A 19,697-nucleotide genomic window follows, 5' to 3' on the forward strand; every position below is an offset into this window, starting at 1 on the left:
CCTCCACAAATTAAGACATGAGTAATATTTAATGCAAATGGGAGGTAATTGTGTACCAATTTCTATATATATCTTCTATCTAAAATGCAATGTTTTAACTGTTTCTTACCTGATTTAAATTCAGTTTTTGCAAATGTTGATAACTGTACTGAACCCACAGTAATTGTTATTGATTTAAAAAATAGGTAATAGGTAAACACATCAGAACCATTTATTTACAATTTGTGCAGAAAGTCTTAGCAATGTTAATTGAGAACAGTCCAAATGTTTTTTATATCTTTGTGTAAGTCTGTATATAATTAAGAATTAAGTGGAAATGTCTCTAGGTCAAAGAAAAACTTTTTGTTTGTTCACATCAGTAGTCCATTGTTTCCATTCAGTAGTAAAGTAACTGTAAAGAATTTATGGTATTTATTGAAAGAGTGATTTCTTTTTTCCTAATACCAGACTCATTCATAAGTTTCCTTCAGCATAAAAATGGAAATACGGTACTTTCTAAAGACATTGTCAATAATTAAATTCTATGTGAGAGACATAGTCCAGAAGTACTGGGAATTGGCAACCTATACAAGACATTTCTGTAAGGTGTAGTTTGCTGGCTAACCTGTTCCACAGTCTTTTATTTTACCTCCTGAAGTGCTACAATCACACAGAATTTTACAGATTTTCTGTGGCTATGGATGCTCAGACTGGAATTCTGCCTGTCCCTAATTTATAAGATGCTCTTCTTCCCTGTAGTGTATAGCTGAGGAACACCTCCTCTGAGCTAATCAGGACAGATAATTTTGTGTTTCCACTACGTTTCTACCCATGTATTATTTTCCCAAGTTCTTGTCTGGGGGCAGTTAGCAGGAATGTTTGTGAAGGTAGTGTTTTAAGCAATAAATGCATTTGTTTGACTGTAAGATCTAAACATTCATCCTGAGAATAGAAAACCTGTAAAAAGGAAAATAGTAATCAAGAGAGTAAGAAGCAGTAAATACTCGGGGACATTTGTCTGTTAGCACACAAAAACTATGAGTGATTTTGGATGAGAAAGGATATTGGTGTATTTTTTGTTTTTAATGGGTTGGATACCTCTATTTTGTAAAGATCACCTTAGGCAAAGTTGTTTTTCTCAGACTTAAAAGGCTGTTTTTCTAATTCTAAAGAGCATGAGAGCTCTGAACTCTTAAGGTAGAAAAAGAGTGTGAGCACTTCTCTCTGCCTACATTCCCAACCATGAGCAAAGTGTTTCTGGGAGGGAGAGCTGTTTTATACACTGCAGTATGCAGCTTCCACTGCCCACGTGTTGTGCAGCCATTTATCCCTGTTTGTAACCTCTGGCCTCTCCAGCACTCTGAACAACTATTTTTGAAGCTATTCCTGCAGCTATTAGACTCTGAAATTAAAGTGGTTATTTCCTGAAATGTTTACAATATAAACCAAACTTGCATTGCCTAATATTATGGGAGTTTCAAAAGGGGAAATTGTACAAAAGCTTAGGATTTCTGCCTTTGTCAAATTTAAGGAGAAAGTAAGGAGGGCCAAAGAAAGAAAAGACACTAGAGAATACCACATGACAGTAAAAAAAGCAGAATTCCTTTTCCAATGCTATAGTTAATGATACCTTGCAACATTCCTATTAAGTTGGAATTATTACTTAAGTGCTGTTCAAATACAGTCTTGCATTTCACCTTAGGTTGGAATAGTTTTAATGGTCTGATCAGAGGTTCTTGCCCTCACCGAAGGGATGTCTCCTTTGTTCACATTAAGTGCAAACTACCTCATGCAGTCTGACACACTAGGGTGAAATAGCACCCATTTCAGGTAATCAAATACCATTCCGAAAGCTCCCTTATTTCTCTTAATGCTACCCAGACAGCTGCAGTACCGTGTCACCAGGGACAGGAAGCTCAGATGAGGAGGCAGATGAATGTCTGGAGTAGAAACTGGGAGTATAGTCTTAGAATATTGTCTCATCACACTAATCTGAAAGTTTGGTGTGAAGTTTGGCTACCTCACTGAGAATTTCTGAGCGCTCATTAGCTCTGCAGACTGGATTTCATAATTGTGATTTTTCAATGGAATTGTTTAACGTCTTAAAACAAAAGAATTGCCTGATGGTTGATCTATCAAGGAGGGATGGAAATAAAGTGGTTGAGTTTACGGCAGCATCTGTGCTGCATCCTTCAGCTGTGCAGTTCTGAGAGAGCTTTTGCTGTGCTTCCTTCTTTAAGGTATTTGTAGCCAGAAATAAGATATTTTCTTACACTTTTCTTCCTCAGTGACAGCTTTTGCAGCCTCTTCTATCAAGTCCTCCAAGACCCTAACCATCCTGCTGTGTCATGCACTAATGCAGACAAGCAGCTCAGTGTTCGTAGTCCTCAGAGTGCTGGGTAGAGTACAGGGTATTGTACCCTCCGAGGTATTAGTTCATTAGGGCTGAGTTTTCTGTCCACTGTCAGTCTTCTGAGTCTACCTCAACCCAATAGGATGCAGTACTTGTAGAGATGGACATAGCCATGCCCGACCTGTCCTCCTTTCAGATACAGGTTCATGTCTGGACTTGCTCCTTGAGTTTTCCTTTCTGCATTACAGTAAGTAAGCCTTGCTTAACACTATAGGCCTGAGGTGATTTTGGGTTCAGGCAGATGGTGAGGTTATGCTTAAAAGTGAGCATACATGGCACTTGACTCTATCCCACCAAAATTTACAGCGTGCCTGAGAAGCTGCTAAAGAGTGAATGTAAACTCTTAATAGTAAATCAGTAACAAACTAGATTTCCCTTAGCTATACTGTTCATAAGCCTTCTCGCTGGACCAGACTGCCTCTTGCAGGCTGATATAATTCACATGGTATTTTCACATTTCATCACTTCTTTAGGCTCCTGTCAAACATTTGTAGGCCTTAAGGGAAAAAGCCCTTCATAAAAAAAAAAAAAACCTGAAAGATTTTACTCTTTTGCTGATGACTCTTCACCCCCAGAACAGAAAGTAGTACCTCTGCTTCAACTGTCCAGGGAAATGAAGCCCTCAAGAGTTTGCTCCCTTTTTCAAATGTTAACCTGTCCATTTTACTGGATCACACATGCTTTCAGATAGAAACTATACATTCAGAAGAGATTAAAATGTCCATCCAGAATAGGAACTTTATGGTAAAATAGCCCTTCTTCATGTTAATAATAGGTGTAGCACGGTGGCTGTGTATGGAACAAAAGACAAATCTTAGCCTTAAATACATAGTTTGTCTCGTAAACACATTTTACACTTAATTACTGTTCTTACCTTATCTTACCTTACTGAATATGTACTGAAAAACATCTTAATTGCTCTTTTGAAGCAGAAGCTGTAATGGGCTGGAATCTTCTTCACACCATTAACATTTGCTGTCATTTAGATGATTTATTTTTCAAAACTTCTGAGCTCTTTTTCTGCTCATTATATATTTTATATAACTCAAAGATGTTTATGGTCCTATTCATTTATGGTTTTGCCACAATGCTAGGCTGAAAGGAGTAATTAGAGACAGTACTTCTGTATCTTAATACATTCTGCAGGCTAGAAATACACAACTGCTTTTTTAGGCTCAGTCTTTCATACCAATATTAGATGAACTAATTTGGAAGAAAACATGTAGATTGAATCTGTTCATGCTATTATTCTTTCCATCCCTTCCACTTAGCTTTTCCTTTCTCCTTTACTTCAGATCCAACTGTCCTACTTCCTCCGCTTTTCTCTCTTGATGAGTTATGTGAGAGTGTACAAGTTGAATGGTTATGTTCAAATGAAAAAAAAAGATAAACACAGTAACTAAAGAAAGACTAAAACTGGGTTCTACCCATTCATTTCCAAACATTAGTGGTTTGTTAAGACACAGCCTATTGAAAATGGTTAGTTTATTTCCTTTGCTTTTAGGAGTCTAATCGGATTGCTTTTATAAGTGTTTCTTGTGGAGGTGATAAACTTTTTGAGTGTTCTAGATATTTAAATTTTGAAGTAATCCAAAACCTTCAGTAAAATCAAGAATATGCAGATTCAAGGTCATACTGCTGTGTCTTTGGTATTAGCATCATTGGGGAGACAAAGTACACAAGAGTACATAGCAACATAGAGACACAAGATCAAGACTTATGCTACTGATAATTTTATGGTGTTCAAAGCATCCAGCAGGCTACTGAGCTAACTGTAAGGTAAATCTCTCATCAGAGAAAAAAAAATCCCTACTTTAAATAATTTATTTTTAAAGTATTCAATATTTGACCAGATTTTAATTTAATTTTGTGCTAAAACTTTCATTTATTTCACAAATAGAAATACTTGTTGAAGACAGCTTGTAAGATGAAGAATACCAAAATCCTAAAGTACCTGTGCTGCTGCCTTCAAGTTATCTGACCAATTTTTACATACAGGAAGTGAGCAAAATAAAGTGGCTATTGCTTGTTCTGCAGGCCCTGACTGGAAGTGTTGCTGTGCATTGGCTGAGTGGTAAATAACTGCTGAGGGGCTTCCCATTGTGAAAGATCAGTCAGAAGAGGCTCCTCTTCAGAAACGGATGCGTCCACTCCAAATTACTTTTTTAAAAGAAAACAAACAAACAAACAAACAAAACAACAAGAAATAGAGCACCCTTATTCCGAGTGAACTTTCAAGCACAGGCTTGAAGAAATCTGTTACAAGGCAAAGAACTTGAATGGCTTTGCTCCTAGCTGTAGAGGATGTCATCCTTGGGCTATCTCCATTTGTATTTTTCTCCCTGCTGCTATAATTTTATGTTATTTTTTCACTATAAAAGTGAAGCTTTTTTCAAAGAATGATGTGTTTGGAAACGAACATTTGAATTGCATATGTTGGAATTGATTCATTCCTGGTGCCAGGAAGTGCTCTGCAGCGAGGAGGGGATGTGCAGCTGGACAGTGCTGCCTCCAAGGCAGGCAGTGCTGGCAAGAAAGTGTGGGCAATGTGCCCAGGGAGAGAGCTGATTCACAGCTTCCCTCTGGCAACTTCTGTGAAAGGAGCACCCCCTGGGTAGTGCACAGAAGCGATTTCATGTTGGGCACTTAGCGTGCCTTTGTCAACTGGCATGTTAGGGTCTATATGCTGGTGCTAAATGTGAGAACAGTGGGCAGCACACTGTGGCAGTTGCTGTGGGGAAGCTGGGAAGTTCTGATGGCTAGCAGAACAGGCAGCATGCAGAGGTGGCAACTGAAGGTACAGGAATACTTTTTCTAAAGCACTATAATTAATTTAAAAGCACCATGTGTATCTTGGGATGAGGTTCAATAAGGCCAAGTGCTGGGTCCTGCACTTTGGCCACAATAACCCCATGCAATGCTATAGGCTTGGGGCAGAATGGCTTGAAGACTGCATAGAGGAAAAGGACCTGGGGGTGTTGGTTGATGCTCGGCTCAACATGAGCCAGCAGTGTGCCCAGGTGGCCAAGAAGGCCAACAGCATCCTGGCCTGGATTAGAGATAGTGTAGCCAGCAGGAGCAGGGAGGTGATCATCCCCCTGTACTCAGCTCTGGTACGGCCGCACCTCGAGTACTGTGTTCAGTTTTGGGCCCCTCACTACAAGAAGGACATTGAGGCCCTGGAGCGTGTTCAGAGAAGGGCAACAAAACTGGTGAGGGGTCTGGAGCACAAGTCTTATGAGGAGCGGCTGAGGGAGCTGGGATTGTTTAGTCTGGAGAAGAGGAGGCTCAGAGGAGACCTTATTGCACTCTACCACTTCCTGAAGGGGGGTTGTGGTGAGGAGGGGGTGGGCCTCTTCTCCCTGATAAATAATGACAGGACAAGAAGGAATGGCCACAAGTTGCGCCGGGGAAGATTTAGATTAGACCTGAGGAAACATTTTTTCTCTGAAAGAGCGGTCAGGCACTGGAATGGCCTGCCTAGGGAGGTGGTTGAGGCACCATCCCTAGCGCTGTTCAAGAAGTGTTTAGATGAGGTGCTAAGGGATTTGATTTAGTAGTTGGGTAGGGATGCTGATAGGAGGATGGTTGGACTAGATGATCTTGTAGGTCCTTTCCAACCTAATGAATCTATGAACCTGTGCATGTGAGTGCGCAATATTTTAAATGCCAGAATGGTACATTTTAGGAAATGCTTATTGGTGCTTTAGGAAAACAGATTTCAGTTTAATTAAAAGGAGTATCACGTTCTTTTGTCACACACACAGAGTTCAAAAAATAAAGAAATGCAATGCAGATAGTAAAAGTCAGAGAATTAATTAAATTTTACCTAAGAGAAAAGTATGCAGTCAGCCACCCCTAGTTCAGAACCATTGAATCACCGAGATTACTAGAGGTAAGAAGAGAGACAGAGCAATCTCCCAGCAGAGGCTGAAGTTACTTCTTGAACCCTCTGAGCCAAAATTATTTTAGTCTCGTGCCTGGACTAGCTACATAGGCTTGGCATCATTCCTTTATGAATAGAAAGACCACACAGTGAATGTGGTAACAACAGATCATTCCATCCCACATTTCTTTCCAATTTTCAACTTGAATTTCTCCCAGTGTTTTCTGAGAAGACTTGCGGGTGCCCCACCAGGAGTGATCCCCGACTAAATCTTCTGATCTCCTGCCCATTCATAATGGAACTCCACTGGATCCCATCTCAGTGAACAACTGATAAGATGATTTTTTCTCAATTCACTCATTTGCCATTCTAACACATCTCAGGGAGGAGAAAGTTGACTACATCATTTTTCCTCGGTTTCTTTCATATCTACACTTCTTTTTATATGTTTTGTTTAATTTGAGATTTTTGTTTTTAATTTTTATTTTCCTGCTACCTGCAACAATGCCTTTCTTGTCAGTATTCTGCTTCATAAAAAAATGTTAGCAATGTTTTCCATATGAAGAAGTTTTGCACTTTTGCTGAAGCATAATATGTGTGATTAAGTACTCCCTCTTGTTAAGCTGAATACAGGAAAATAATTAAAATGTGAATCTAAATTTAGCTTTTTATTATTATTATTTTTGGCTTACAATGCATCTTCATGTAACTTTGCTATTTATAAGCATGTAGCTTCACTTGCTTTCATAGGTATATCTGTGAGGAGCAGGTCACAGGTTTTGCCTGGAATACAAAAACATAGACTCAAGATCCACTAAGATATCCATTGCCTGCATACTTTCCTCATAGAGTTCTTGTCACCTCTTGAAATTCTCCAAATGAACTTCAGATGAGCTAAGAATGGTTTTTAAGAGCTCCCAGTGATAGTGTGATTTTACACCTTTTGAAGTCAGTGATAAAGCTTACAATGACTTTAATGAAAACAGAAGAGTATAAGCTACAGAAAAAAGAAGAATCTAAGATTGGGTCAGAGCAATCATAGATATGTATAAAGACTGGGAGAAGAGCACCTTGATAGCAGCCCTACAGAGGAGGACTTGGGAGTTCCAGTTGATGAAAAGCTTGATGTGAGTCATCAGCATGTGCTTGCATCCTGGAAGGCCAACTGCATCCTGGGTTGCATGAAAGGAGGGTTGGCCAGCAGGGAGAGGGAGGTGTTCATCCCCTTCTACTTTGGGGACCCCCATCTGAAGTACTGTATCCAGACCTGGGGTCCTACAAAGGAAGGATGCAGAACTGGTGGAGTGAATCCAGAAGAGGGCCACAAAGATGATCAAAGGTTTGTAGCAGTTCTCCTATGAAGAAAGGCCACTTGTTTAGCTTGGAGAAGAGAAAGCTCTAGGAAGACCTCATTGCATCCTTACAGTACTTAAAGGGAGCTCATAAACAGGAGAGGAAACAACTTTTTATGCAGTCTAATAGAAATAGGACAAGGAGGACTACCTTTAAAATTTAAGTTAGATGTTAGGAAAAAATTCTGTGGTGAGACACTGCAGCAGTTTACCCAGAGAGGTTGTGGGTGCCCCATCCCTGGAGGTATTCAAAGCCAGGTTGGATGGGGCATGATCTTGTGGATGGCAGTCCTGTTCACATCCATTCTATGATTCTTTGATTCTGAAAACGTCTCATTAATTCTTGGCAGTGTAGAAATTCTGTGTTAAGGTTTCACAACAGTGCTTTCTCCCTTGGCGCAAAGTATTTGCAGTCATTTCATCTGTTGGAGAAGGCCAGAGCAGTGAAGTCTAAGCGAAAAATAAATTCAGGTGAAAGAAAATAACAGAAAGACAAGAATGATGATGAGAAAATAAATAATAGAAACAACAAAGAGAAGGAAATAAGAAAGAATAAGAAAGAACTGTGAACTTCGAGGTTATTGGAGAGCAAGAAATGAGGAAAGGATGAGGGAGGAACAGAGAGTGGAGACATTAGAGAAAGGAGAGAAAAAAAAAGATGTAAAAGAGAGAGAAAATTGGAAAGCGACAGTAAATTACAATGAGGAAGGAAAATGGAAGATACAAGGAGGATGGAGCCAAAGTCTTTTCAGCGGTTCACAGTATCAGGAAGAGAAGCAATCAGAAGAAGATGAAGCACAAGAGGTTCCCTCTGTCCATCAGAGAGCAGTTCTGTGCTGTTCAGGTGACAGAGCATTGTCAGAGGTTGCCCAGAGGTTGGGGAGTTTCCTTCTTGGACATATTCAAAAGTCGCCTGGACATAATCGTAGACACCCTTCTCTGGATGTCCCTGCTTTAACAAGGGGTGGACCAGATGGTTCCAGAGGTCCCTGCCAACCTCATCCATACTGTGATTCTGTGATTTTGTGGAAAGGAGCTGGAAAAGGCAGAAATAAGATGTAGAAGAGATACTCTGGGGAGGAATATGGATGAAAAGCAAAATGTTGACAAAAGCTGATGAAGTCCCTGCTGCACTGAAGGAAAAGAATAATGGGTTGAAAATAGAAAGAGGCATCAAAAAAGGAAAATGGAAAGAATAAAATGTGAAAAAGAAGTGAAAAGAAGTGAAGAAGTGAAAAAGGTATGTAGATGCACAGCTCTGTTGAAGGAAACTACAAGAAAATAAATCCATCCTAGCAGAAGTTTTACAGGCTTCATTGCAAATTCACAGATAGGTTATGTAGGCCGAGAGGTTCTATCTGTGCAGTGAATGGAAGTATGAACACTAGGAATTCAGGAATCAAATCCTCTGGTAAGAGAACTGTGTAGAAACAACAGAGTAATAATGGAAAAGCATGCATGCTTCTACTGCAATTAAAGCAGATGCCATCTTCTGTGATTTCATAAGGAAGAGGATCATCAGAATTCTTATTTTGCATATTTAATTAGTTTGACAATCTTCTGCAGTGCCTGGGACAGAAAATAGGGTTCAGAGATTTACAGAGGTTGCCTTCAATCTCTGAATGCTTAGAAAGGTAAAAGCAAAATGAGGCCGGTTCCTTCAAAGTAGGTATGTTCGTAACAGTAACCAGAACTGTGACTGATGCTGAAGCACACCTGTGGCTTAGAAGTCTCTGCTGAGCACCACACAGCTGTTTCTCATCTCCCTTCTCACTCTGTAGTACTCCATACAGGTCAGCGATGAGTGGTGTAGGAAGAAATCAGAGAAAAGCTTCTTCTTTCTTTGCCTCTTTGAGGTACTTGTTTGTCAAGTGTGCAAATGTCCTTTTTTTTTTTTAAACAAGCACTCAAGTTCATAGAAGCACAGACGTAAAATAAACTCATCATGCCTTATACAAAATTCCATTTTTTAGTTTATTGTGGCTTCTTAATGCCTTCCCTTTCTTGCTCACTCCTCTGTTTTCCTCTTTCCTCACCCATTCAGTTCAGGCAACTGCAAACACAGTATCTTTATAGTTTTTGGCTTTGGTAACCTTTGGTTTCTACGCTACCTGACTAGAAAAGAATGGTATTTTGTTTATGAATCTATATATATTTTCAGAGGAGGTTCAGCTTTATAGCTGCAAAAAGAGCAGTGAATAAGCATCTCTTTCTAGCCTATTTTCCTCTTGTGTATAAAGTCATTTAGCCTCTGTATGCCCGTTTTCATCTGCTAGATCCTTCTCTTCTTCAAAGCTGTATTGTGAAATTTTTTTTTGATTAATGTTTGTAGAATACTTTTAGATTTTCAGATGAAAGACAGAAATGCAGAGTAATATTGTGTTTGGCTTCCAACCTCTCAACCTACGAATTGAATTCCTAATGATTCAGTCAAATAAAACAGAATCCCAAATACATAAAAATCACCTGACAATAAAAATCTCTGTTCTGCTGTAAAGAAATCCCACAGGAAGCAATTATATTTCTCTAGGCTTTCTGAACCTCCAACAGAAAATCACATCTATACTTGAGATTGACAACATGGTCAAAATAAATAAATATAAGATGAATATAATATATATAATTTTATGTTAAATTCCAGTTCCTTTGCAGTGTGGAACAGTCTAAGGTACCATTGTGAATTTTTGTACATTCTATTACTTTATTCTTTATCTCAACTCAACATGATTTTTCTTTTTGGTGGCTAGAAACATCTGCTTTAAATATCTAATAACTTATTTATTGGATAAATATTGTTTGTTCATTTACTTACAGTAGTAACTTAATGCTCTAGGAAGATTGTATACACAATGTAGTGGATTCAAAGTGCTATGAAGATATAATAAAGATAACATGAGTCTTCAGAGATGATAAACTAGCTTACTAATAACATATTATAAATGATATTTTTTATCTACCCATTATAATTGCCTTCTAATTTACGTTGGTAATTTCTAGAAAGGATAACTATTTGATAGCTTCTGGTGTGGCCAGAAAAATTAATGACTTAATTTCAGTTCCATGGGAGCAAGAGTCCTCAGTACAGAAACAGTGTAGAGGGAATTTGCCTTAACCAGAATTGGCATTCCTCTTCATTTTTATTGGTGACTTGTTATTTCTTTATTTGTGGAAGGTCTGTAGAGTGTCCACTGAGTGCTATTACTAATCCCAAAAAAGCTATAGCTAAGAGACAAGTACACAGATAGCATACAAACATGCCAATTCATGTGGAAACTACAGTGTAACTCAATAATGACCTGTTTGTATTGAAAACTGGGTGACTCAGTCTTATTGATAAGGACAGTGAGGCTGAAATGACCTCCCAGTGAATCAAGAAGGCATACGTGACACATGACATAGAGGGTACCAAGGGTGGTTGAAGGAGAAAGTGGAATAGGGAAGGGCAGCATGGAGACAAGAATTTGCATTGATAAGGTTGCTAAAACTCTCTCATGATTAAATTGAACATTAGTACCCTACTTGCAAAAAATATGATCGTGTTACAATAACCTGGCTTCTGACTGAGTGGTGGGCTGAATTTGAGCTTGTATAATTTTATATCCATTATCTTTTGGATTCATATAAACTTGTCAAACCCTGAGCACAAGGTTTGACTGAGATGGAAACAGAATTCATTCTACTGCTAAATCTTAGCTGAGCGTTTCTTAGAGAGAAGGAGCCTAAGCTTGAGCTTGAGTGTGAGCCCAAGCCCATGCCCTGGGGTATGCTCAGTCTGCACTGAAAAAATTCCATGAACTGTGCCTCCTAACAAGGGAAGTAGAATTCTGATTCCAAAGAGCCATTGCCACTCTGTGGAAAATACAGTAAAAAATAAAAGTTAATCATTATATTGCAGATTACCTTTGATTTATTAGCATATTTTAGAGATAATTTATGTTGTAAAGTCAACCAAAGCTATACACAATCATGAAGACAAAACTACTTATGTCTTTGCACCTTTGTCTAACAACCTATTTGAGTCACATTACTTGATCTACATTGCACCTATAGATATAAATGAAAACCTGCGAGCATAAGTTTAAATGTTTAAATATGTATCTTATTTGTAGTCCACCGTGCAGATGTAATCTGTTTTATGGTGTTTTTTTTTTTTTGTTTTGTTTTGTTCTTTTTTCTGCTGAACTTGTAACAAGTCATTTAGAAAAGCCATTGGCATTTAGAAAAAACCTTCCAGAGGCCATTTGGGCATCCATTTTCTTGCCAGCCTCAGGAATCTCTAAGTTTCTTCAGGTTCCTAGAAGTGCTTTTGAATTGCTGCACACTTTGAAGAATGGGTATTAGCCATTACATGTCATCTATCTCAGTTTGGCTTTCCCCTTTACTTCATTCCCTCTACTGAGTCTAAGCTGATACTGATTCCAGCTACCTCAGCTGATGCTGTTCTGTAGTGTTTCCTGCTTTCTGCTTATGCTTATGTTCTCACAAGATCATCTCTGGGATGTTCTGTGAAATGAAGGGGACATCAAGGGAGTGCTGGCTTCATTCCCTGTCACTGACAAGCTCTTTTATTGGGTGCTCTGATTCTGTGTAAAGTGTTGCTCATGCTCTGAACTTTTTTCTTAACAAAGAGTAGTCCTTTTGTCACTTCAGTCTTTATACTACTGAAGTATTCTTTTGCCACAGTGAGCTATTAGGTTGAGTCTACAAATAAGCTTCTGACTCTCTCAAATTACCTGCACTTCAAGTAATTGAAGAAACTCTGCATATCTTTTTTCCGCTTAACTCCAGCATTCATTTTCGGTGGATCTAGTGTAACTTTGTTCTTGTAAGGCCCAGTGCATACATCTTTCAGGCATTGCTGTCTGCAGGTGAGATCACTTAAGTCAAATATATATAGTTACATAGTAGTTGGTAGCAAAGTGGAAGGATATATGCACGTCCTATGTATAGTAGTAATACATTCTGAAAATACAGTTCCACAGTTCTAATGGTACAGAGACTTGAAGTTGTTTCCTTATTTAATGTATTTAGAAGAGCAAATAAATATTGTAGTAACATCATAGTTGAAACAGACTGTTGCATATCAGCATCTAATACTTCAAAGTGGCTATATGCAATCCTCAGAGAATAGAAACAGGAGTAAATGGAAATGGCCTGAGATTTTAAAATACTCTTGTCAACTGCACTAAACATTCATTTCAACTTGTACATTTAAGACAGTATCTCGTGAGACCTCACCCTTCTGCCTCTCACTTCCTTTTGATATTTATAAGCATTTATCAGATCCTCTCTCAGTATTCTTTTCCACAGGCTGAACAGACCCAGGTTACTCAGCCTTTCCATGTATGGGAGATGCTACAGGGCCTTTATCATCTTTGTGGCCCTTCACTGGACTCCTAGGAGATCCCCGTCATTTTTGAACGGGGGAGCCCAGAGTTGCACACTGTATTCTAAATGTGGGCTCATCAGGGAGGCCATCAGTAGAGGAGGATCCCCTCCCTTGACCTGCTGGCCACGCTCTTTTTAATGCACCCCAGAATGCCATTGGCCTTCTTGGCCACCAGGGCACACTGCTGGCTCATGCCCAACCTGTCATCCACCAGGGCACCCAGGTCCCTCTCTGCTGAGCTCCTCTCTAGCAGGTCATCCCCTAACCTATACTGATGCATGCAGTTATTTCTCCCCGGGTGCAAGTGTCTACACTTGCTCTTGTTAAACCTCATATTGGGATTGAATCCATAATTAATATTTAATCCTAACATACATTAAAATAATAATAATTGAAAATAAATATTAAAAAAGCAGTAAAAATCTGGAAAAATCTGAAAAAATACAAAAATATCTAAATATCTATATTTGAAATATTTTAAACATAAGAAACTAAAAGTAAGACTCTTCCCATTTATTTTTTAACATAAAGTACTAGCCAAACTAGAATTCAGGGTTTGTGCTAGTGATGTGCAGCCACAGTAAAGAATGAGTGGCAAGAACTAAGACATGTTCAGTGTATTCTTATGTAGGTATATGAAAAGGAGCTACAAGCAGAAAATTTTTGATGTCAGCGTGGGTGTGGCTCTTTAGATATTAAGACTCACAGCACTACTTACACTTTATAGTTAAGGTCATGGTCTTATCATACTTGGTCCTGTGCAATGGCACAGTAATAGGGAGTCATTGTTTCAAAGCCTTAGTATACAAGCGAAGAAAATTCATAAATCAAGAGAAAAGGGAAATTATCCTTTAGGATCCTGTGTAGATTCCTTGTCCCTTACGCACTCTGTTATGTGGAAGAGAAACTTCAGTGACCTAGTGAATTCCAGAAGTTCTACAAGCTTAAATCCTGGAAGCCTTACTGTATTTTTATGTTTTCTATAGAATAACTGAACTGGTCCAGAAGAAGACCATATGAGAACTCCATTTAACAAATTCCAGTTTAATTTATCTCTTTCAAGCTGCAGTAATCATGTTTGAGGTTTGGCCCTGCTGAGCTCCTCCAAAGTAGGTAATGCTTATTAGCTTTAAAGAGCTAAAGTTCAGCCTAATGGAACATGACAGCCCCATTGCACTGAATTCCAAGTTGTTTGCAGTCCTGATATTAAGAAACTTTCAAGTCTGTGAAGAAAACTTGGGGAAACCAGTATGTACCAACTTTGAGGAAAGCACACAAGTAACTAAAGGGTGAAAGCCAAAATGTGCATGAATTCTAGATTCAAATAATCAGTGAACTCAATGCTGTGGAAATGATGTTCCAGAGTGCAGCATCTGAGGTTGTGCACACACTTTTATAAATTAGAATGCTGTCATCAAAAGAAGATTTAAAGCGCCTCTAAAATTCAAAACTAACACTCAGGAAAAGTGAATTTTTGGAATTCACGTAGCAATTAACTGTTCAAATGAATATAAAGTAAGGAGTATAATTAACATAATAAAATATGAGTATAAATTCTTCTTTTGTTTTTGATTTAGTGTACCCATTCAAGTACCAGTTAATGGTAATACTAACATTATAAGTTAGCTTGTTCTGTAGGGATCATAGTCAACTTCACAGTGTAGAAACACCCATTTTCTTCGATGGCTCTTCTGTCATTCAGTTACTAAAAGTTTCACTGGTGAGTGTATCTGGTTGCTTGATGTTTGGGAATGCTAGGTGAGTTGTTTCTATGCAAGAGACTGGTCTGCACATTTCCTTTTTGTTAGGCATTTCCTTTGTTTCCTGGAGTTGTGGAGGGTTATCTCCATGGTGCACCAACATCTCATGACGTTGTGTGATGGGATTAGAGCAAGAGCCTTGATGGAAAACAAAACAGCTCACTTGCAATCTTAGCCATTACCTAAGAATATATCTTGGGGGTGTTGCATTTGCGTTTGCCCCTATTCATTCCTGATGGTGAGGGAATGTCAGGCTGCTACTGGAGATCTCCAGTAATCTGCCAGTGCTAGCGGTATACAGAAAGTGTTTGGCTGGGCAGGTGATGAGTAATTAACAGAAACATTTTATGAGTGAAAATAGAATGTCTGTCCCTGGTGTAGGACTAAGCTTAGGCTTAGAAATGACTTGAGGTCCTCAAGGCTGGCACCTGTGGAAACAATGGTTAAGTCAATTAATATTTATTTAATATAAAATGGGCAGCTGTATTTTACCTGTCAGTAACTCTGTTTTGTATTTTTTACATTATTATTCTAGGTGTCCGACTCCTGGGTGTGATGGCTCCGGACATATTACTGGAAATTATGCTTCACATCGAAGGTATGTAAAGAGAAGTGTTTTTTTCTTTAAACCAAACAACTATATAGAGCTATGTGGGAGTTTGACAGGCCTCTCTTCTCTCTTTCATCTCTGAAGTAGTACTGAGTACCTTACGTATACATATGTTGGTCTAGTTCATTCTACATATCACAAATGAGTAACATTTCTCAGTTTCAGCATGGCTCGCTACCCAAAAAGGCAGGAAGATTTTTGTTAGTATCCAGCAGAATCTTTGTACAAAAATAATGCAGTGTTTTCTCCCTTATCTGTTAGTCAAGAGAATGAAATATTTATAAATTTCTGTTGCTTTACATTCTGAATAACTTAACCATGCTCTTCAGTCTTACCTTTTCTGGGCTAAAACTGTTCCTGCATTTTTTTTGTCAGTCACTTCAGACTTTCTCATTATTTCTTTAAATGTGAACTTATTTACTGCCTCTCTCAGCTGAAGTCTTAAGTAACGTTAAACAGAGTGAAAAAAAGTACCTGTTGCATCTGATATGCACCAGTCTTGTAAATATACTTCAAAAGAAAGCTTGGCTTGTTTATAAATCACAGTTAATTGCTTATAACTATGTGAAGTCAAAAGAATGGAAAGAGAAATTTATGGAGAACAGCTGTTACTCTGACTGCCTAAACTATAACAGTGATCCTTACCAAGTTGTCAAAGGAAGTCTTATATTTACCGAGGTATTGTTGGTAACCACAAAATGAATTGCCATAGTACTGCACTAGGGATAGTTTTCCACGTGATATATAAATAGCAATGCCCCTGTGGCTATTTTTGAACTATAAATCAGTGGATTCATAGATTCATAGATACATGAGGTTGGAAAGGACCTACAAGATCATCTAGTCCAACCATCCTCCTATCACCATCCCTACCCACTGAACTACTAAATCAAATCCCTTAGCACCTCATCTAAACACTTCTTGAACAGCACTAGGGATGGTGCCTCAACCACCTCCCTAGGCAGGCCATTCCAGTGCCTGACCACTCTTTCAGAGAAAAAATGTTTCCTCAGGTCTAATCTAAATCTTCCCCGGCGCAACTTCTGGCCATTCCCTCTCGTCCTGTTGTTATTTATCAGGGAGAAGAGGCCCACCCCCTCCTCACCACAACTCCCCTTCAGGAAGTGGTAGAGGGCAATAAGGTCTCCTCTGAGCATCCTTTACTCCAGACTAAACTATCCCAGCTCCCTCAACCACTCCTCATAAGACTTGTGCTCCAGACCCCTCCCCAGTTTTGTTGCCCTTCTCTGAACACGCTCCAGGGCCTCAATGTCCTTCTTGTAGTGAGGGGCCCAAAACTGAACACAGTACTCGAGGTGCGGCCGTACCAGAGCTGAGTACAGGGGGATGATCACCTCCCTGCTCCTGCTGGCTACACTATCTCTAATCCAGGCCAGGATGCTGTTGGCCTTCTTGGCCACCTGGGCACACTGCCGACATGTTAAGCCGAGCATCAACCAACACCCCCAGGTCCTTTTCCTCTCTACACTCTTCAAGCCATTCTGCCCCAAGCCTATAGCATTGCATGGGGTTATTGTGGCCAAAGTGCAGGACCCGGCACTTGGTCTTATTGAACCTCATCCCATTGAGCTCAGCCCAGCTGTTCAGCCTATCCAGATCCCTCTGAAGGGCCTCCCTACCCTCAGGCAGATTGAGGCAATCTCCCCCTTGAGAAGTGCTATATTTTGTAAATAATTATCCACTGTTTAATCAAAGGATAATAGTATAGTCCACCCATTTTTTGTTAGTAAAGGATTTTTACTCCCATGCTTACTAATATATATTTGCTTTGTTCACCAGGTCCCTACATTTGCAACTGCTTGTAGTTAGTCAATACACATATTCCCAGTTTAAATGTGTAGCTAGTTTGAGCAACACTTAAAGTGAAAGTATAGATAACACAGAGAAGAGGAATGCAACATACTTTTGCGTGCTGTAAAAGTGAGTGATCACGATAAAAATTCAGTTTTCTGTAAAGCACACAGAAATATCCATAGTACAAATAACATTATGCAGGAAAAGATAGAAACATTTTTTAAACATTTATGCACTGTAGATTAAATCACACTTTCAAAGTGGTTTAATGTCAAATTATAACCACACTGAATTACTCATGGATATATGAACATTAGTTCATACCTCTACCAGCACTGTGCTTTGTGCCTGAACTTTGCTATTTCAGAATGCTGTTTATGTGCTTGGTCATTTAACCACAAACTGGAGCGCAGTGAAGATGCAGTAAAATGTAGGAAGCCAGTGTGTCTTTAACAGAAGAGACCTAAAAGCTGGCAAGGTTAGCAGGGTTGTGTAATTGCATGCTTGCTCATTTTCTGAACTCTTTCACTGGGCATTGTCACCATAGTACCAGACAATGACCTGGAAGATGTTACTTATTTTTAATCACTGAATTCTTATGTTCTTATATTACAGATGAGGACTAGTCCAAAATAAAGCCATTCCTCCTTGTCTTATCACAGCCAGACTGTGAAAAGCCAGTCGCTCTCCAGTCTGTCAGGTTCCATTAAGTACCACAGTGAGGTTTGCCTGAAGTCTTCTCTTCGCCAAGCTAAACAAGCCCAGCTGCCTCAGTTTTTCTTCATAGGAGAGGTGTTCCAGCCCTCTGATTACCTTTGTGGCCCTCTTCTGGAACCACTCCAGCAGCTCCACGTATTTCTTTTGCTGGGGTCCCCAGGACTGAATACAGTGCTTTAGATGGGGCCTCACAAGGGCAGAGAGGAGGAGAACACTCACCTTCCACTCCCTGCTGGTCAACCCTCTTTTCATGTAGCTCAGTATATAGTTGGCTTTACAGGCTGCAAGCATACACTGTTGGCTCGCATCAAGCTTTTCATCAACTGGAACTCCCAAGTCCTTCTATGCAGGGCTGCTCTCAATTAGTCATTCTTCCAGTCTGCATGCCTATCTGAAATTGCCCCAGCCCAGTTAGAATACCCTGTACGTGGCTTTGTTGAACCTCGTTAGGTTCATATCAACCCATTTTCAAGGTTTTCAACATACACTCAGCTTAGTGTCATCAGCAAATATGCTGAGGGTGCATGCATTCAGTCCCACTATCGAAGCCATTGATAAAGATGTTGAAGAACACTGAAGATGAGACAGGCCCCTGTGGGACACCACACATGATCAGCTTCCATCTGAACATGCGGACATTGACTACAACCATCCACTGGATAGTCTACCAATATTGTATATTTCCAATTTAGAGATAAGAATGTGATGTGGGATCATATCAAAGGCCTTGCAGAAGTGCAAGTAGATGAAATCATTTGCTTTTCCCTTGTCCACTGATGCTGTCACTTCATTGTGGAAAGCCAGCAGACGGGTCAGGCACAATCTGCCCTTGGTAAAGCTGTACTGTCTGTTTCAAATCATCTTGTCTTGCATGTGTGTTAACACAGATTCCAGGAGGATCTGGTCTCTGATCTTTCCAGGCAAAGACATTGGGCTCACTGGACTGCAGTCTGCCAGACCTCTTTCTACCTTTCTACCTTTCTTAAAAATGGGAGGGTTTTTTTTTTCTTTTTTTTTCTTTTTCCAGTCAGTGGGAACTTTACTCAACAGCCATGACTTTTCAAATATGACGGAGATTGGCTTGGCAACTACATCAGACAGTTCTCTCAGGACCCTGAGATGCTTGCCATCAGGCCCCGTAGACCTGTAGACGTTCAGTCCCATCAGGTGGTCTTGAAATTGATCTTTGTTTACACTGGGAGGGATTTCACTCCCCTGACCCCTACCTAGAGGTTCAGACACATGAGATGTGGGAAGCCTTACTGCCAGTGAAGACCAACACTAGAACAGTTTATTGAGTAACTCAGTTTTCTCTGTGTCCCTTGTTGACATTTCTCCCTTCTCATTTATCAGAAGGGACACATTCTTCTTCTGACCAGCGCATCCTAAAGAAACCTTTATTATTTTTCTCATTCCTTGCCATGTCCAGTTTAATCTGCTCCTTGGCTTTACTGATCCCATCTCTGCACATCCAGGCAGTATTCCTGTATTCTTCCCAGGCTACACATCCCTGCTTCCCCTGGGTGTGCATTTCCTTCTTATCCCTCAGTTTTACTAGCAGGTCCAACCCAACCATGCTGGTTTTATGCCTCCTCTGCTTGATTTCTTACGTCAGGTGCTGGAGTCCTTAATGGACTCTAGGAGTCTCCTGGATTGCTTGCAGTCTGCTATTTTGCTATCCCAGGGTGGTCAAAATCTCCATAAGCGCCTGTAAGTGCAGCACTTATTGAAGTAGAAGCAAGAAGGCCTCATCCACAGGCTTCTCCTGTTCAAGTG

General features: G+C 39.7%; 1 protein-coding gene across 9 annotated transcripts in view; it reads left to right on the plus strand.

The window, feature by feature from the left end:
• The window catches only part of MYT1L (myelin transcription factor 1 like), a 287,002-nt gene that overhangs the window by 245,710 nt on the left and 21,595 nt on the right, over positions 1-19,697 (plus strand). For all 9 annotated transcript variants that reach the window (XM_065730757.1, XM_065730758.1, XM_065730755.1 and 6 more), the window contains one exon: positions 15,315-15,377. In XM_065730757.1, the coding sequence (XP_065586829.1) occupies positions 15,315-15,377 (63 nt within the window). The remainder of the gene's footprint in view (positions 1-15,314; positions 15,378-19,697) is intronic.

This window comes from Cyrtonyx montezumae, unplaced genomic scaffold (genome assembly GCF_038088225.1).
Source record: "Cyrtonyx montezumae isolate F1298 unplaced genomic scaffold, pur_monq_1.0 scaffold_13, whole genome shotgun sequence".
Taxonomy (NCBI): domain Eukaryota; kingdom Metazoa; phylum Chordata; class Aves; order Galliformes; family Odontophoridae; genus Cyrtonyx; species Cyrtonyx montezumae.